The 19,756-nt window shown below is 42.8% G+C and overlaps 1 protein-coding gene across 2 annotated transcripts in view; it reads left to right on the forward strand.

Annotated features, from left to right (window-relative positions):
- Positions 1 to 850: 850 nt before the first annotated feature.
- The window catches only part of OSBPL5 (oxysterol binding protein like 5), a 134,963-nt gene continuing 116,057 nt past the window's right edge, over positions 851 to 19,756 (forward strand). The window contains exon 1 of one of the 2 annotated variants that reach the window (XM_081205109.1): positions 851 to 1,484. Coding sequence is in view for 1 of the 2 variants with exons in the window: in XM_081205108.1 (XP_081061234.1) it covers positions 1,345 to 1,371 (27 nt within the window). In the remaining variant the exon portion in view is untranslated. The remainder of the gene's footprint in view (positions 1,485 to 19,756) is intronic. The other variant, XM_081205108.1, reaches the window with a different exon arrangement.

A 19,756-nucleotide genomic window follows, 5' to 3' on the forward strand; every position in this document is an offset into this window, starting at 1 on the left:
ATTACACATGTCCTTTTCCCAGAGAAATTATACCTGGGCATCATGATTCTATCAATACTGTAAAGCTCTGTTGGTTAGTTTGTTCCATTTAAACTGCTGTTAAAGGCATCCAGAGAACCATGAGGTGACACACACAAAAAGTGACAATTACACAAATCTAGCAAAGGGATTTGCACACGTATGCAATATGTTGCATTTCTATCCCACTCTTCTTGCACGTTGCTCAGAGTGGATTAAATATGGTCTTCAATTAACTTTCCATCCAAGCACTGTCCAGGACTAGATCTGAGAACAGCTTCATCTTGTGCCACCTTTGAAAACACTTAAAAAGAAGAAGACAGTGACATACCACCATCAACAGGATTATTCTCTCCCCTGCTGCTTCCCCTTGTGCCTAGAGCTTTCTGCTTATGCCACCTTCATTTCCCCTCCATGGTTTCATCATTTTAATTGAAGGCCAGTATTTGGACGCTGGCCGTCCAGCAGGGGGTAGCAGGCTCTTTGGCTGCCCAAGTCTGCTCTCCTATTTTCTGCTCTGTTGAAAGCATCTGAAAGAGAAACAGAAAGAGAGCCACAAATTCTGGGGGAGGGGCAATCTCTGGTAGTAGTAGTAGTAATAATAATAACAATAATCATAATCACAATCCTTCAGTATATGGAGACGTTCTGTGCTACTCCCGGCTAAACGTAGCTTCACTCTGGCACTGTGCGCTCCCCTGTTGCCTCTTGTATTAGCCAGCAAAACCAGGAAGACGTCGAACACGCGCGGGCGCGCGCACACACAAACTACAAACCAAATCCGATCCCGAACTGAATTAATCCTTCCCGGATTTTATACGCCACCCCACCCCTCTTTCTCTCTGTGTCTCTCTCTGTCTCTCTCGCTCTCTCTTCCTGATGTGGTTGGATATAAGTCTTGTGGCATTTCCTGCTGCAGAGACTCGGTGAAACAGCTGTCCTGCTTTGGAGTGGCAAAGCTTTTCTTTCTCCCCCCGCCCTCCCCGGATCTGTTGCTTTGTTGCCTGCCTCTGCCTGCCGCCGCCGGCCCTGGAAACCGGGACCCAGGAGGGACGCTTGCCGAGGCTGGCTGCCTCGCTCCGGGCCCTCGAGGGCTCTTGGCTGCGAGGGCGCCAGAAAGCAGCGGAGCAAGAGAGAGGCGGGCGCGGCGGGTGCGCGCCAGGGGCACCACCTCCTCCCCGGGCAGCGCGGCGCATGGCATCGCTTTGGGGAAAGTGACACTTGGCGGCGCGGGAGGAGGAGGAGGCGGCGGCCTCGAGCCCACGGCAGCTTCGGGGACGCGGTCGCGTTGTGGAAGAAGGCGACCATGAGCGACGCGCCGGGGCGATGCTTCCCGGGGAACTTCTGACTATGGTGAGGAGGAGCTGCTTCTTGGCGACGCGGGGCGCGCGCTGCTGTTCGGCTCGCCGGCAGGAATTGGGGCGCGGGGTCTCTCGGGCTGCTGCTGTCTGCGCGCTGAGGAGGAGGTAAGGCGAAGAAGCAGGACGACGACATGTTTTCGGTTTGCCCAGCAACGTGCGCGCCCGAATGTGTGGATGTGGGGGGGGGGGAGGTGGCGCGTCTTCAGCCTCTCCAGGCGGAGGAATCGAGCCCTCTCCAGGCGCACAATGGCTGGGCTGGGAGGTGGGGAGACGGGCGCAACCCGGAGTTTTGCATCGCTCGTGGGACGACAGATGAGGGATGGGTTTATTTTCCTCCTAAAAACAACAACATCGCCCTTAATGGAGCGAAGGTTTCAGCCCGTATTTAGGCGTTACATACGGGGATTCCCCGTTTTAAAGAGGTGAGACCCGAACACCACCACCCCCTCCGTTATTAGTGCGATTTACTAAAAGGTCCTCTCAAATTAGAAAACGGACACGGATGTTCAGATCATTTTAGGAGATTTGATTAAAAAATAAAGTGGGGGAGACAAAGTGCACCAAAAATGTTTCCGTTCACAAAAATCCCTAAGAGGACAACGGTGGCCATGTAAGCAAGAACCCGGAGACGCTGTGTAGCAGCCACCATGTGTTCTGTCCTCAGTGAATGGAAGAAGAAGAGTCCTATTCTTAAAGTGCAGGGAATCTCATGGTTTTCAGATGCTGCATCCCCGACGCCCATTCCTGCATCAAGTAGCCTTGTCAGTTGTGCCTATGTAGCTAAAGGTAATGGCAATAACAGGTTTATTTGTTTGCGTTTGAAAGATTCTTCAGCAGTATGTTTGCAAATCTGTCAGATACTTATTGTATCTGAGGTCTTGCAGAATTACAGTTTGTAAAATGCTGAAGGCAATTCAACTACATAAGGCCTATTAGTTTATTCAGTGGGTTAAAAATAAACTAAATGCTAGCATATATATTTTTAAAAAACATAATTACACAGCAACAAGGGATTTAGTTTTAATTTTCTTTGCTATGCTTTGCATCCTTCTTTTGTTTTCTGTGCCGTCACAGCAAATTTGATTTTCTTGAAGTTATTGTCCAGTGGTGGCTTATATTGAGAAAGCAGCCGGAGAGGCCTGTTTGTTGTTCTAATACCTTTGTATTTAAAGTGAATTTGTTACATGTATTGTTAGGCTCTGTCTTTGGAAAGTGGTGACCCTTTTGGTTATTTTTAAAATACAAGTTTCTCCCCCTTCCTCCCCTCCAGTTATTTCATGTCATGGTGCAGTAAAAATAAACCTCCTCAGTGCCTTGAAATACAGAGTGAATATAAATTGGGAGATCTTGGAATGCAACCCGAGGAAAATAATGAAAACATCTTTCAGATCTGAGGCCAAATGTTACTAATGCTTTATACGTGGGCTGTTCGGGGCCAACATAGGCAGAGCACGTTGCTATTTTTAAGCGCATTTTGTTACAGTTTGGGATTTACCGGGGGAGTGATGGAATGTCAGAAGAAGTCAGGTCTTTGCCTAACAACTGAGCAATTAAGATTCATAACCGAGCCAATGGTAGACTTAACCAGACCTAATGGTTGTTGGCAGTTGTGCTTTTTTAGGACATGATTTAAGCAGTCTGGCAGGTGAACCAAGTTTCAGTGTGGCATTTACCAGGGGGAGGGGATCCAACTGTATGCTTCACAAACTGCTCATCCTTGGTACTTGGATACCTCCCAATAAAAAGGTTATGAAATTAGAGAGAGAGAGAGAGAGAGAGAGAGAGAGAGAGAGAGAGAGCAGGGGTGGGTCCCTGCCCAGCTCTGACTTGGCTTGGCCCCTTGCCAGCATGTGACCACTGACAGATTCCTCAAGGGAATAAGATCTGTGATAGAAAAAAGGGTTCTTCGCCTCTCTTGTATAGCAAAGGTGGCAATGCAGTTACACTTTCTCAAATGCTCTTGGCTGATTTTATCTTAAAGCACCGTGCCAAAATCAGTACTTGCCTGTGAAAGAGGGGAGTGCTCAAGGAAGGCCTTCTGCTCTCCATGCTCTGTCATCTTCTGTACAGAAGGGGTTCAGAATTGGGTACCCCAAAAATGAGGCACTGGAAACAACTGCTCTAGCGGCATGTATGTCAAGTATAGCAATGCAATAGAGGAGCAACGGTGTTCTGAGAGTGGTGCATGGAAAGAAAAGTTTTGGACCAGATCTGTGATGAGAGCCTGACATCCACATGGATGACGGGTGTCTAGGTCAGGGCTCATATATATATTACCAGTGTGCATAACCTTGGGCAAAGATTATTTGTGGTCCACCATGCATCACTCCCTGAATTCAGCAGAATTCACTTGAAAGGTAAGATGCCTTGTTGAGCCTTTGTCTGGACTGCTGGTTGACAGCAGTAAAGAACGAGGAAGATGAATCCCTGCATTTGGAATCCGCTTTCATCATCTGCCTTGGGCACTCTGATACTTTTGAGCTGGTCGTCTGCCATCCATAACATCCATAACTGAAGGAGCGTCTCCACCCCCATCGTTCTACCTGGACACTGAGGTCTAGCGCTGAGGGCCTTTTGGCGGTTCCCTCGCTGCGAGAAGCCAAGTTATAGGGAACCAGGCAGAGGGCCTTCTGGGTAGTGGCACCCGCCCTGTGGAACGCCCTCCCTCCGGATGTCAAAGAGAACAACAACTACCAGACTTTTAGAAGACATCTGAAGGCAGCCCTGTTTAGGGAAGCTTTTAATGTTTGATGGATTACTGTATTTTAATATTTTGTTGGAAGCTGGGGAAGTCCAGCCAGATGGGCGGGGTATAAATAATAAATTATTATTATTATTATTATTATTATTATTATTATTATTATTATTAAAACATGACACGCACACACCCTTCTCAGAGAGAACAAGCCACCTCAGACTTGGATTTATTTACAGGATTAAAGTGAGTCAAGGAAAGGCTCCTGGATAGCTGGCCGTTTGTTGTGCTTTCTCTTTCACCTTGGGTATGAGCCAGACTGTGATTGGCACCTCAGGAAGATAAGCGGCGTTTGTAATTAACAGTCAGCTTTGCTGTGATCTGAAATTAACCAAGAAAATGAGCAAGCAAAGGGATGACAACCCTACAGGCAGCATATCTAAGGTGTCGTTCTTGGTACATGAACTGCCTCATTACTTGCCGTGTAACAGGCCCTAACAATACAGTTTCAAATACTTTTACCACCTGTGTTTTTTTTTAAGGCTTAGAGATGGAAGAGGAGGGTGATAGATCCACAATACTACAAACACAGAGAAGTTAATTCGGGATAGAAACATTTCTGTCTTGCCTTTTTTGGCTTCTAAAGAGCCTCCATAGCAGTTTGCAACAATATACATGAGGCCTCCAAAAAAATTGCATTTGTTTTAAAGTTAAGAAAGATGGGGAGATAAAGCAAGGGAATCTTTCTCTCTCTCTCTTGCTTGTCCAGTGTATTCAGTTGATGGGAATGCACAACTTCTTGGAAGTTGACCCAATAAAATATAAGTTGCTAACTACACATCTCTGATTTTATTGGAGGGTAACAGCCTCCAAGACTCCTATAATCATGGGACTCAAAATAAGATTGCAGATGTTTGGCAGCACTGAATCCCACATTTTTCCTTTGCAGTGACGCTGCCTGCTTCCTTTCTTCCAGGACCCAGGCATACAAAATTGGCACAATAATATTTTCAGTTCCAGAGCATCATTGATGGGGGCAGGAGCAAATAATCTCTCTGAGCCTTTGCCTTAAACCATTTCTGTCTTTCATTGTAGCAGATTAAATTCTTCATGCTCTGTGCATATTTGTAAAAAGCTGACCAACCTGTTTGATATTGCACTGATACTTGACTGTTCAAGTGAAAGGCTGAAATAAGAGGATTTTCCCACCCATGAATTACTAAGTCACTTATTTAATTAACAGCTTGGAGGAAAGTGAGTGCTGAAACTGCTGGTTGTCAGAAAGAGAGTTTTCCTGTGGAGTACTCTGAGACCTCAGATTACTTGTGTTGTATTAGACTAGCTAGACATGAGCTTGTGTCAACATTTCACACTTCTTTGGTTTGCTCTTGACTGAAAGCAGCTGACCTGTTCAGTGGACAAGGTTTTCCTTTCTTATCAGAATTGCTAAAGGAAGTGAAGGGTTCAGTGGGTGGTGCAACATCTTCAAAGTTCTGGGTGTTCAGAGGCACTTTGTCTTATCTAAGATTACCAAATCTCTTACAACAGGGACCTGCATGGAAGCCAAGATCAATAATGTTATCTAGGTGGCTTTTCCTTGCTTATTAACTGCTTTGTGTTCATATAATAAGCCAAGTTCTGACTTGCCTTCACCTGGATGAAGGTTCTGCAGGTTTCTTAGGTGTGTATATGACCTGGTGTCATGGCTGCAATATGTGCCCTCGAAAGTGATTATTTTCCATTCATATCCCTGAATATTTGCTTTTTAGACTGGTGAGGGTGGATTGCTGGAGTAGACCTATCCAGCTATTTCCTGCAGTATAACCTTACTCTTCTAGCCTGCTTTTGTTGGATACATTGATGCATCCATGTGTCAGACTGCAGTCATTTTTAAAAAGATGACCATGTGTCGAACCATTCAAAGAACCAAGAGTAATGTACTTATCCAACATGAACTAACAAAAGGCATGTTAGCACAGGTGAAATATGGGTTTGTTTGTTTTTTGCACCAGGAATCAAATGAGCTGTCTACTGCCTTGCTGTGAGAGAGGAAACCCAAATTGTCAGCAGGAGAGATTGTTAGGTGGGGCTCTGTGCTTGATCCTCAGCAGTGCTGGGGTGTGAATCCCCACCCCCAAAAAGCCTATTCCTTTAAGAATGGCAAAGCCACTCTGGTTTTACATGGCTATGCTGCTAGGAAAAAATGATAGCATTAATCTCAATGGGATTATTATGCCCGTCTGCTTTTATGTTCCCCCATTTGTAATTTATTGCAACATGAATATGTGTGTGAATATTTATGTATCGTTGATTTATTTGTTTTGTTGGCTTTATTACAGCAGTTAGTGCAGAGGGGTGAAAAAGCTTGGGATGGATTGATAAATCCATTTTCTGTATTTGTATATTAACTCTGAGAGACCTTATGAGCAGCAGGCATCTTACTCTCAACATTGTTTGACTCTCACTCCCTGTGGACAGATGACAAGGCTGGTCCAAGGTATTTTGCTACCTGAGGCAAAGGACAAGGTACCCTTCCCTCTTCCACAAACAGAAGCTAACTAGACTGAGAGTTTAATTTGCTTCAACACTGGTGATGGCATAGCGTCCTCCATCCAACCTGAGGGCAGCAGACTAGCTTATGACAGGAGAGGGGAACCTTTGTCCCCACCCCCCACCCCGTTGTTGAACTACAATGCCCATCATGCCTCTACAATGCCCCTGCAAGCATGGATAGTGGCCAGGGATGATGGGACTTGTTGTTTGGCAACATCTGGAGGGCCAAAGTTTCCCCACACACTTGACTTAAGTAATGTATGGCAGACCACATAGCTCACCCAGCTCTGTTCTCCAATACCTCACTGCCATGGTCTGTTCCCCACCCACCCACGAAGCATCTGTCTTATCACCTCACTCTGCCTCCTGATAGATGGCCTCGGTGGTGCATGAAAGTTGCCATTTGCTTATCTGCCCTCAGCACCGATGCCATCCCAATGCTGATAACAAATGCCTATCTTCATATCGTATTCATTTACGCCAGGGCTCCTTTCTCTCTCGTTGCTTTGAGGTCACGAGGAAAGGGGTGGTTGATTCATGGATTTAATATCATGTCAGTGTAGTTCATTTGCCGTTATCTCTGAATATGATGCTGCAGACTCCTGGACTCTGCAGAGGTGTGGTAAACAGTTGCACATTTCCTTCACTAGAGATTAGAAGCCTCATGGAGCTGGAGGCTATTCATCACCCCAGACAACGTGGAAGGAGAAAACTAGCCCTTTCTCTGCGTCTTGAAAACTGCCCGCTCAGCTACCCCTGAGCTCCATATCCTGTCTGGTTACTTTATGGTGTTGTTGTTGATTTAATCACAAGGGAGGAAGTGTGATGTGACCCTTATCAGATGTATGACTCACTGAGGGTGCTGGGTGATGTCGCACCACTACCCTGGAAGTGCCATTGGAACAGGCTGCTGGAATTAATAGTGGGCCAGCAGGTTGATTTTGATAAGCGGCTGGCACAGCTGTGCAGAGAATAGATTTTCCTTTCATGAGAGGAATGTCCGTGCTCTTTGCTAAGCTGCTCTTAAAGGGAATCCACACGGTGTGAGTCCTGCTCCACATTTACACTGTGACACAAAATGATGGCTAACTTCATGGGAGCTGTCAGATAGTATTATTTTTAATTTTTGGAGGTAGGTGTTAATCTTCCAAGGAAGAGAATATGGAACAATGACACTTGGGGGAGACTAGGTGTTGCCATTGCATCTTTCCAGGCGTTTCATCTTTTGTGCATTGCTTTTTGCAGCTTTTCAGCCTTTGAGGCTCCCAATGAAGAAAAGGAAAAGAAACCTCCACCAGCCACCTCCATGCTTGCTGAGAGAGAGAAACTCTTTGCACCTCTCTTGGGTTCAGAACGGAAGGGTGGAAGGGTATTTAGTTCTGGCCTTCAGTGACATGTTTGGAATTGTTTGGAAGGGGGTATTCATTGCAGGCGAGGTTAAGCCAATTCAAACAGGTACTGAGCTGGAAGACCAAGCAGTCTCTGAGGCACTGTGGAGTTTTGAGAGGATATTTCTTGAGACCTTTCACAGGCACCATAGGAGGTGCTGGTGGGCACCATGTTGGTGACCTCTGATTTACCGCCTCCATGCATAAGTATTTCCATGTGTCGCACAACTCTTACTTATGTAAAAACACTGAAATGTTGGCAGACAGTAGAATCTAAATCCAAAACATAAATCAGTGTTTTCCTTGGTAGGTCACAAAAGCTTTAGTGATGCAGACATTATCATTATTATCATTAATTTGTCATTGGAGATCATACAGTGCTACAGTTACATCTCCAGCAGTATTGTCCCAGCTACAAGTTGTCAGAAATGGAAGTTGCTGAGCCATTTCTGTCTGGGAGTCAGGAAAGGACATTTGACTGAGCAAACAGCTCCCAGGCTCTTGTGATAAGAGTATGAATGAGCAGCATCGCATTGTGTCAGCTGAAAAGTACCAAATTCACGGCTCGAACACTCCTTGTACAATAGGTTTGTCAACCAAGGATTGGGAAATCCTCCCCCTCCCTTCAAAATCCCATCATTTGATTCCATGTTAATATGGATTTATATGCCTATTTGCACCAACACCAGCCCTGGGCCATTTCTTAAAATGTTCATCTGGGTTAAAGTGTTTGGTGGGGGAATGCATTTTTAAGAGTATTCTTGTGCAGACCTGTGGAACTCTTGTCTTTTGTTAATAGAGTCTGCAGCTTCTTAGAATTGGCAGCTTCTCTGGCCAAATATGAGAGGAAGCTGAGGCAGCTCAAGGGTCAAGACACTGAGTTGCCTGATTCTAACCCTTTCTTCCTTTGCTTCTGATCTTCCATCTTAGAATGGCTAGTAGACCACAAAGCAGAGCATATGCAAATAGAATAATTACAAACATATACTTAAGAGAGACCTGCTCTGATTTCTCCTTCAACTCAGATGCCTAACCAAATAATAAAAATAAATTGCAGTATTCGTTGTTTTTTAAAGCTTACACTGAAGAGCCCAGCATCCTGTTCTCACAGGGGACAGCTGGATACCCATGAAAAGCTCATAAATAGGACCTGGATATAAAAGCACTGCCACCACTGAAAGGGTAATGGTGGTTACCAGGGTGAATTTCTGTTTTTAGGGCTCTGTACACAACCCTTTGCGGGGACCCTGTTCATTTACCTAAATAAATAAACAAACATGACTATGCCCAAAATTATGGCAGAGCTAACTACTTAAGAATGAGTTTGTTGATAACAAGGGCTATCTTTCCTTACTATTAAACAGTACTACTTTTTTCCAGTTAATGATATTCTTATATAGAGAGTTAAAAAGAAAGCACTTCGCATCATCCGAAATATGACCTTTATTTAAAGGAACAAAATGAATAAACATTCAAAGATTATTATTTTTTTAAATCAACATTTCTTTCCCACAAAGACATCAATAGTTTACATCTCGCAGTGCGGAACTTCTGATTGTTAAAGTTGCTGAACTTGTTAAATATGCTTGATATCTAGTAGAACACATGTCATTTTTGACTCTTTTAATGATTTTTCACCAGCTGTGTTTGATGTGAGTAATACTAACAACATTTTAAGAATTACTTCTACATTTGGAGACGTGGTACCTGACAAAATACAGGAAGTGTTGCAGTTCACCTTCAAAGACAATAGAAGCAGTCTTCTGAGTGCATATCCAGTGATTTTTGGATGCTGTTGTCTTTCTCCACCTCATCAGTATCCTTCTAAGAATGCAGTTTCGTTGTCTTCAGCTTCATCATAAAACATTTTCCTTAAACTTTTCTCATTTGAGTTTTCAGTAGGATTGGCAATATGAATGAAAACGTCTCCCATTTCACTGTGAACCTTTCAAAGCCACAATGGCATCACCTCTTGTAGAGCTCTTTGTATCCACTGCTAGTCTTGCTTAGAGTAGAATCACTGAAATTAATGAACATGAGTAACTAAGGTCCATTAATTTCAGTGGGCCTACTCTGAGAAGAACTGACATTGGCTACAACCCTTCATTGCCATTTGGCTACTTGATGCATTCAAGGCAAGCAGGAACAGCCCGTTGGTCCAGTGTGTGATTGAAGGGCCAGTGGAATGTCTTCTGTTCTGGATACTCTTTGGGGGTAATTGAATTTCCACCAAGATTGATATTGCGTATAATATTGGAATGGGTGGGGGTGAATATCCCACAAGACGCTGTTGTGTAGTTGTGTAACTTCACAGGGGAATGAAACATTCCCCACAACACTTTAGAGATTGCTGTTAAGGCGCCTTTAAGGGGGAAATGCAACAAGGAGAAGCTCTGTGTTAGCCAGCTGAGGATTCCATATTGGTGTTAATTGGTTCTGAAATCTAGCCAAATATACTGAAAGCAGATTGCTTGATGAAATGTATCAGTATGTTGTTCCACTTATGCTTCTTTCTTTCGTTTCTTAAATCATTCCTTGACAGTTCTGTGTAGTTTTTCCATACTGTTTTATTTTAAATTACCCCATTCCCCGTTCCCCCCTTTTTGCATCTGGAGGGTTGGGATTCTGCACCTGCCACTTCTGGCATTCATTTATGAGTTACCAGTACTATATTCTGAAATATACTGTTGCCGAGGCCGTTTGCCAACCGCAGCAGGTTTGCAAAAGCAACCCCAAACCTCTCGCCACCCCAAGGGGATTGGAAGTCAAATTCTCGGCTGCTTTTCCCAGCCTCTCCTGGTGACATAAATAAAAAGCTTTCAAATCCGTCTTGTCCCTGTTGCATTATGATCTGTGTATATCTGGAACTCATCATTCCTAAACAGAAGAGTTGAAAGCTATTAGACTCTTAGATATGTGGGAAATGTGCATGCATTTACAAGCACTATGCTAAAAGTGTTTGTTTTTAGAATATAGGACACTTCTGCTGATTCGGAAGTTGATGTAAATGTTTTGCTTTTGGAGAGCATATCCGAGTTCTTTTGATTTATCTTGAGATTCATTCCCTTTCCTATCCTGGTGGCCTGGCGAGGATAAAAACTAATAAAACTGAAGATCTGAATTTAATGACTGTTCTTGTAACCTCTGTGATCTCCAGGTATAAGATAACAGTGCTAGCTAGGCAGTTTCAGTTCTAATTGTGAAGTAGATAAATCAAAGTTGAAATATAAAGGGATGGAGGGATGTGACAGTGGCACAGACAAATCATTCCCCCTATTTCCGGTGTTCAGAGGTGAGTGTCATTGCTTACACAGCCACAGTGGCTCCATCCATCCAAAGGAGGGAGGCATCAGCAGGCTCAGAGGAACTCCCAGGTTTATGAAGCTTATATAAAGAGAGAGAGAACAGGAGTCCACACTTTTTGTTGCAGGTCCTATTTGCACCACTGGAACAACAGTGGGAGACAGCTACTGCCCTCATGCCCCACTTGTTGACTTTCCAAAGGCATTTGATTCGATACTGTTGTAACAGCATGCTGGATGGATGTTCAGTCCGATGCAAGGCTTCCCACTTTAATTTCTCAAGCAGTATTCGAAAAACAACATTCCTTGTTAATACCATGCAAGATTGTATTACACACTGATTAAAATTTCAGGGCTACTTGGGTGGCCGTTTCCAGAAGGTGGTTCTGGGAGAAGACTGTTTGGCTCCAAGGCAGTTATGGTTTGGGGTCACATGGGTAGGATCATCTTAAGATGCCTTGCTTCATATTACTACCACCAAGTGACGGGAGGCAGTTGGCTACAAAGGACAGGGCCTTCTCAGTGGTAGTACCCCAATTATGGAACCGCCTCCCAAAAAGAGACTTGACTGGTGCCTTCTTTATGCCCTTTTCAGCACCAGGTGAAGATCTTTTTACCCACCTAAGCCTTTTAACTTCTGCTTTAAAATAAACCCTAGGTACACCTCCATTGTTTTAATCATCAAGCCACTAATTTACAGTGAAGAAAATTGAAGTCCAACGTAATTTCAGCCTCATTTGAAGTGCTGTCTAGTTTTCATTGCCCTTACTGGAAATCTTCCCGATGACTTAAGTTGTGGTTAAAATGTTCTCTGGAATGGGATGCTACTAATTCATTTTAACTGTCTGGCAAACCATGGACTTCAGTGAAATAACACAGCTGTTAGCTAATTATACATACATTTTCAAAGCACTGTACAGACTACTTATTGAAACAATTAGTCTTTAAAATGGCCAAATGAGGCGTAAGGACCAGTATTATTATCTCCAGTTCCAGGCTGTTCATCTTTTTGAGTGCAGCCTGGAACTCGCTCAGCTGGTAAAACTTGTCTTCTATACTTCCTTGGTGGGAAAAGTCTTGAAAGTCTAACAAATGCATCTGTATTCTACAGCATGCAGCAGGTCTGCCTGAAGCTAACAGCAGCAGAAGTGATAGTTTGAGACCAGGCTCTTTTGCCAAAGATGCTGGGTACAATTGAGTATTCCCACGAAACAAGCTTAAAGCCTGTTAAAATAAGTGGAATACTATACATATGCTGAGTTTCTGTTGTGGCTTGAATGTGAGAATACTTCACATGGTTGCTACCTGGCTGGTTCTAAAATTAGCCTTGTGTGCTAAAATTAGTCTTGTTTGGCTTGGCCCTGGTGCTATTTTTAAATCGGGGTAAAAAGAATAAATCAACCTGGAGTTGCTCAGCCCAGACCTCATTGTTTCACACACATTGCCGAAGAATAACTGTCCCAAAGGGTAGAGGAGCCTAAGCCTAAGTTGCTTGTTATCTGCCATTTGCAACCATGGCTCTTCTACTTTGATTTCCAGAGGCGGACAAAAGTTTTACCAGAATCTTCTGTATTGTGCAATTCATTTGTGCTTAAAATTGTGGAGCTTGATTAATTATTCCAGTCCTAAACACACTTACTGGGGAGCTTATACAGGTTGTTCCGGTTTGTCTTGGTGTTTTGGGATGGGGGAATCTGATGCAGATGTAGAGTTAAAATTAACATGGCATCGTAAATGTACTAAGAGCAACCTTAAAGGGTTGTTCAAAGAGCATAAAATCTACCAACAGAGTACAGGTGAAGCAGCTTCATTAAAATGCTAATTGTGTACAGGAGCTGTTGGCTTACAATGGGGCTTTTGAATAACTCTCTAATACATACTTAGCTAATTTACAAACAAAGAGCACCTCTTCTTCAAGGCCTCAGCCAAGTTTTAATAACGGGACACTGATCATCTGGTGCATAATATAACACGAAGGCTTCAGTGGTATGCTGCTACCAATAATTATAACTACACTTTACCAGTAACTGTCACAGCTACATTTTAAAAGACTTTATTCCTTGTTTGTCCCAACTCTGTTCTGCACTCTTTATCCAATGTTTTGTACAAAACGACTATCATAACATATGCAACCGCCACCCATTTCATGTGCCTAAAGACTGGACAAATGGAAGCTAATGAATTCTCTTTGGACCACCAAATAAGAACAATAACAGTTGTCTTGCCTTGAGCCAGGATTTAGCTCCAGAACCAGTTTTGGGTTACACAAATAAGAGTTTGCCTCTATTCACGTGAAGAGAGTTTCCGCCTTATTACTGTGCAACCACAGCACACACCACCACACACATCTGGCATTCAGAGGGAAGGGATTTGGGGTCAGAAATTGCATGTGGATTTCACCTCTGGTGCTTTTGTGTTTTAGTTCACACAATTATTACAATACCAGCATTTCCCATATACCTTGTGTGGATGACTCCAGGCATTTCCAACTTTCAAGAGACTGAGATCTACTCCCACTATAAACAAACTAGCAGTGATCTACCAAAGTTGTTGAACTTTTTTTAGGTTGGGGGGCCCCACGATCTACCATAGACACCCCACAATCTACCAGTAGATCACAATCTACCTGTTGGACATCCTTGCCGTAGGCCATTATTCATGATTCAGAGCTCTCTCTTTTGGCTCTGGAAAGTGAACACACTTGCATTGTCAGTTAGCTGAGCCTGCCAGTTAGCAGGAAGCCTTGTGACACTAAATATTCCTGAGTGGGTCAAGTAATACGCTCCGGCCACCTGCAAATGCTTCTGGGTTGGACTGGCACACATCTTTAGTCTGAAAAAAATGGAGAGTCTTGTTGCTTAGAGACCATTTAAACCACATTCCCCTCCCAACCAAAAAATCCTGGGAACTTTAGTTTGCCCTGATGGAGCTACATTTCCCAGCACCCTTAACAAACCACAGTTCCCCATGAGTCTTTGGTGTGGGGAGGAAGTGGAGAATTGTACTTTAAATGTATGGAGCCTCTGCTGGCCTCTACCCCTGCTCTGTTTGCTTTGCCTTGCCCTGCTGTTAAGACAAGCCAGGTGTTCTAAGGTCTTGCTATTTTCCACTACAAAGTAAGTCTTGGAAGACGGTTGGTAATTGATCTTGTATCTCAGCATGGTCTTAAAAGGCTGTTATGAGCCAGAGTTGTTAGTTTTGGCACAATAAGCTTCTGAGGAGGAGGAAATGGTTTCATGCCATCACTGTTGATGACGTCCGTGTTAGAGAATGGTGTGCAGCAAACGGCTGCCATAAGACAGTGGTGCAGTGTGCCACTGATAAAAAGGTGAACTGTATCGGAACATCTTGCAGCTTGCTTACTTGAAAGTAAGTCCCACTGAATTAAATGAGACTAACTGCCTAGTAGATGTATGCCTTGTTAGAGCACTTGGGCTAAATGAGTGTTCATAATCTCAGCCGGGAAAGGCGATTGCCAAATTATGGATTTCTATGCACGAGGAAGAATCCTAGATCAGGATGGAATAAGTAACTCTGAAAGGAGCTATAGCTTCACATGCCTGGTTTTTGTGGCATGAGTTTACTGTGGTGCTGAAAGGCACCTACAGTTGAAGCCCCTTTCTCCTATGCTAGACTGCAACCGTTTTTCCTTGGGAGGGAAGGAAACATTACTAGCAGTTTTCTACAGTAGAGGAATACCACCTGCAACTACATACTAATAACACCAAATGGGTTCATTTCGTAGAATGAAAAAAACTAGCAAGGGGAAGAGGAAAGCCGAAGCTTACGAAAGCTACTATGAAATGTTCTTTGTGTCAAATCAATTAAATTAGGATTCACTTGAAGTACTTGCTGTTGGAATTATTTTCCGCACGGGGGAAATCGGTTTTAAAAGGCAGCTCATATGGTTCATTCCTGCCCTTATTACAGATAGCATTGACTCAGCACCTGTGATAGCGGAAAGTGCAGCTGCCTCCCCAATAATTCTTTTTTCCAGCTAGACAGTAATTTGGGAGAAACTGATTTATCCATGCGAATTACTCTGTTGTGCGTAGAACAAGGTCGCCTTGCTTTGTGTCCCCGGCCTTCTCTATATCTACCCAGACATCATTCCCCCCCTGGCATTTCATTCAATTCCTGAAATCATTCTCAGTTCACTTCATATTTAGGTTATTCGTTTCTGGTGTTGTTGGGCTGTTGGGCATATTGAAAATCAATTTCCTGGTTTTATACTCCTAAAATTGTCAGGGTTGGGTTGTGGCCGGTTGAGGCATCGTTATTGATTTCAGATTCTGCAGGGGAAAAATGCTTTTTGCACATGCATGATCATTCCTCTAAATATCATTGACCATGCAAGGGTGACCATTTTGCCCCCTTATGAATTAAACCCTTCAAAAAATAAAACAAAACTGGTTATTTTTTTCTGTTGGTTAGTCTTCCTTCTTGGAAACATTCTTGTTTGTTTTAAGAGACTTTATACTGCTTTTTAGGACAGTCACAAATCAGGGAACAATCAATAAAACACGTCAGAACAGTTAATACAGTGATAAAATCTCATTACATTTAAACAGTAAAGGGAAAAAAGAGACTAAAATCAGTCCTGGAGAAATGGCCTCTGTTATCCAGCATCACAGCTGTATTTTAGCCACTTAAATCCCATTGAATTCAATGCTGATTGTAGGAGATGGTGCTGGAACACTTCCATATTGTTAAGTATGCTGATGTTTTGGAGGGTCTCTCTTTTTTGGGGGGGGGGATATCTTTCAATAATTAGAGCCATACATAGAGCCATACATAATTAGAGCCTCATCTTAAGGAGGACAGTAGCTCATGTGAATCCTCCGTCTTTAGCAGTCTTAACCTAACCGCAGAAGTTTATGTACAGTTTTGGGTGTGTCACTTAATATGCAGTTTCTTCTTCTGTAAATTAGAGACAGCACCATGCTCCATCTATTGGGTTTGATTCCTTAAAACCCGCATATACTTTCCTTTGTCACTGTAAAGAATTATTTCTAGGCACAGGGTTTCTTTCTTTCTTTCTTTTTTTAAAAAATATTCTTTTGGCTCCATTTAATTAAAAGCAGACGCTTTGCGACGGGGTGGGATGGGATATCCAAATGCCTTTTTGTCTGTGGGGCCTGTACTGTGAATAACAGATTGCATCTTCTGGACAGATATTAATAGTCACACTAATCTTTGATCTTCTTCTTTTTTTAAAAAAAAGGTTTTGCCAAAGGAAACTTTAAAATTTTATTTAAAGAATAATGGTTATTTTCATCCTTCGATTTGGGATACTTTTGGCGACTGTGTGTGAACCAGGGAAGAAAGGATCCTCTCTGTGGCACATGGTTTTTGTCCCAAATATCTGCTTCTTTCAACAAAAGACCCTCTCTCAAAGCCAGGGCTTTTTTTTCCGGTGGGAACTCAGTTCCGGCACCTCTCAGGAGGCGCCATTGCGATTCTAAGAGAATGAGGGACGTGTTCATGGTGAGTTTGGCCCCTCTTTTTCTAGCAAAACAGCACTGCTCAAAGCCATATTAAAAACTGCTTTTGAAAGTTACATCTTCTTCTTTTTTTAAAAAAGCCTTCTTTGTCGTGGCCCCTTCCTTTGCAGAAATGTCTCCCATTACAGGTATGTCATGCGCTGCCATTGTTGCTATTTCAGTGAACATGTATCTGTTTACTCAGGCTTTTAACGTTTTTAATGAATGACCGTTTTAGTCTTCTCTATTTAGTTGCCTTTAGTTGTCTTTTTTAGCTGGTTTATGGTTTTTTAAATGATAGTTAAAATGATAGTAATGATCCATTTTATTCTGTTGAAAAGCACTTAGGTATATATGATTATAGTCCTAAACAATTCATAATCATTTTAAAGAAATATGAGCTCTATCCATTGGAAGCTGAGGTATCTCACTGTAAAATAAATTAAATGTTTATATCTTGCCGTTTTATTTCCTAAATTAATACTTTGAGGTTCCATGTACAGTGGGTGAGAGTTGCTAGAGTTACATTGAAGTCACCTTGGACACTATGGAACTCTTCTGGAACAAGGGAGTTGAGGAAGCCTGTCTTGCTGTTTCACTCATGTGATGGTAAACGTAGGAAGAGGGCAGCCCACAGAGGTGAAGCTGAAGCAGAACCATTCCAAGACATGACTTTGCAATAGTATGAAATCTTTTTGAGTTGTGTGAGTCCAGGAATATATACGGTACTGTCTGAGGAAACCAATTGATTAGCATTTTGGAAAGGGCAAAGCAAATTGAGTGAGCCTGTCTTCAGACAAGTTGGCTTTTATGTTTTCGCAGGCAAAAGCATTGTGGAAATGTCAAATTCTTTATAAATACCAGGCCGTGGCTTTTTCACTTTCATCACGGGTGTGGCTCAAGGAAGAGAATAGACTTTCAAAATTCCTAAACAAATGCTTCTACAATATTGGTTAACTTCCTGTTCTTAGAAACAATCACTTGTGGCCCTCAAAAGCATGAAGGAGATAGCCTCCACGCCACTAAGGAATACCTTTTTCTTTTCTTTCTTTTCTTCTTCTTCCTCCTCCTCCTCCTCCAAATACCATCTCCTGGTTGAGAATGTGTTTGCTGAGCTCTACAGAAATTCTGGAACATTCCATAGCTGTCAGGCACTGAAATAAAATACTGCACTTAGAGAATTTGGATGAATAACCACATATTTTTGTATGTTGTGGGTTGAAAATTGCCTGTACAAAGGACCACAGATCTATCACTTTGAAATGTCAAGCCTGCAATGCTTAGAATAGGCTTTTTGTCTTCTTTCCCATACATACTGCAGGCATAGGACATTCATAGTGCTGCAGAAAATGGACAAGATGGACAAGGAAATAGTTCTTTCATCTAGCCCTTCTTATTGAAGGGCTAGATGGAGGCCAAGATCACCTTTCCACTGATGTGAACAAAGAAGACTTTAAATGCAGAAGAAAAAGTATAGTGCAATCAGGCCGCAGAGGCACTTCCTTAAAGGATCTTGATGCACCAGTAAATTCCAAAATACTAGTTACACAGCTTGAGCTAAATGTTCCCAGTTACACAGCTTGAGCTAAACAGATAAAGTTTCTTATGATCCCATAGGAAACCTCCTTCCAGTCAGTATTCACTGGGGATGTGTTATGTACATCAGATGTGTTTGAGTCACTCAGTCACTGCCAATGCAGAGAACAGAATTTCTTCTTCTCAAAGGAGCTGCCCGTTGCATCTCTGTGTGAGTCACTGCTCTGGGCTTGTCTCTTTTCAATCAGGAGACTTGGCCAGCTCAGTGACCTGCAGAAAGATAGCAGAGTGGGCTTTTCTGTTATTCTCACACACTCTAAAAGTAAGCCTGAAGTCTGAGAGCTGATGACAGATTCTCAAGGACCTGTTAATATGCTTGAGAGTTTGGCCCAAAAGTATCATGCATTGTCTTCCTAATTTTTAATCCTGCACCATAGATAAGGCTGCACTGCTAACAAGGCTTAAAGGTAACAACAACATCTGAAAACGGTTGATTCTCATAATTTGGAGAGGTTATATTCCATCCTTCCTCTCTTTGATTATTGGTGGCTTCCTCTATTTAGTCAAATGCGTGCAGTGTAACACTTAACTTGTGTACACTCTTCACAGATCACTGTGTTCAATATAATCCACTACCGAAAAGACTTAATTTTGCGGGGCGGGGGATTACATAAATAAAGATTGATGGCATGGCGAAACACTTGGACAGCCATGCCATGTGGCAAGGGGATGATTGTTTGTGTGATCTGCCCTTGTCAGTTATTCAGTAATAGGAATAAAGGAGAAGTTCTTGCTGCTGAGGCACCTCTTGTATGGCTTGTTGATCTCCGGATTCCGGCCTTTGTTCTGGAAATGGGGCCATGTTGCTTTAATACAGACACAACCTTTGTCCTGATCTTCGAAGCTGTTCTGAACCATGACTTTGGCGCAAGCAACACTCGAGTTAATTAGCAGCTGGCACAATGTTTGTCTCAGGGAGTGCAGCTTCTGCGTGGAGGTCTATTTCTACATGGCTGCATGGTCATAAAATCATCTGTGCGATGGGACACATGTGAGGAAATGATGAATATGAACCTGGAGTGTCTAAAATTATGGGGCGTGTGAAGCCAGAGGATGATGTGACATTAAATGCCTGCTGTCAACAAGGCCCTTTAGATAAGCTTTAAAGGACCAAGTTGCTTCTGCCATTGCTTCTGCCATATTCTGTAAACAAAGGCACTTCTCATTAAAATGCAGTTGTGAAAAAAATGAAGGACACTCTAGGAAAGCTGACAAGTCACTGGGCACTCAGCAATTTGTTTCATGCTGTCCCCTGCATCTTCATTTAAGGGGTTTTTCGCATTTTAAAACAAACCTTCCGGTTCTGAAAATATTTTCTCGCTGTTAATAATGACCTCAAAAAATACTCTGTCCGTTTTTG

This window comes from Podarcis bocagei (assembly GCF_964188305.1).
Source record: "Podarcis bocagei genome assembly, chromosome: 1".
Classification (NCBI taxonomy): domain Eukaryota; kingdom Metazoa; phylum Chordata; class Lepidosauria; order Squamata; family Lacertidae; genus Podarcis; species Podarcis bocagei.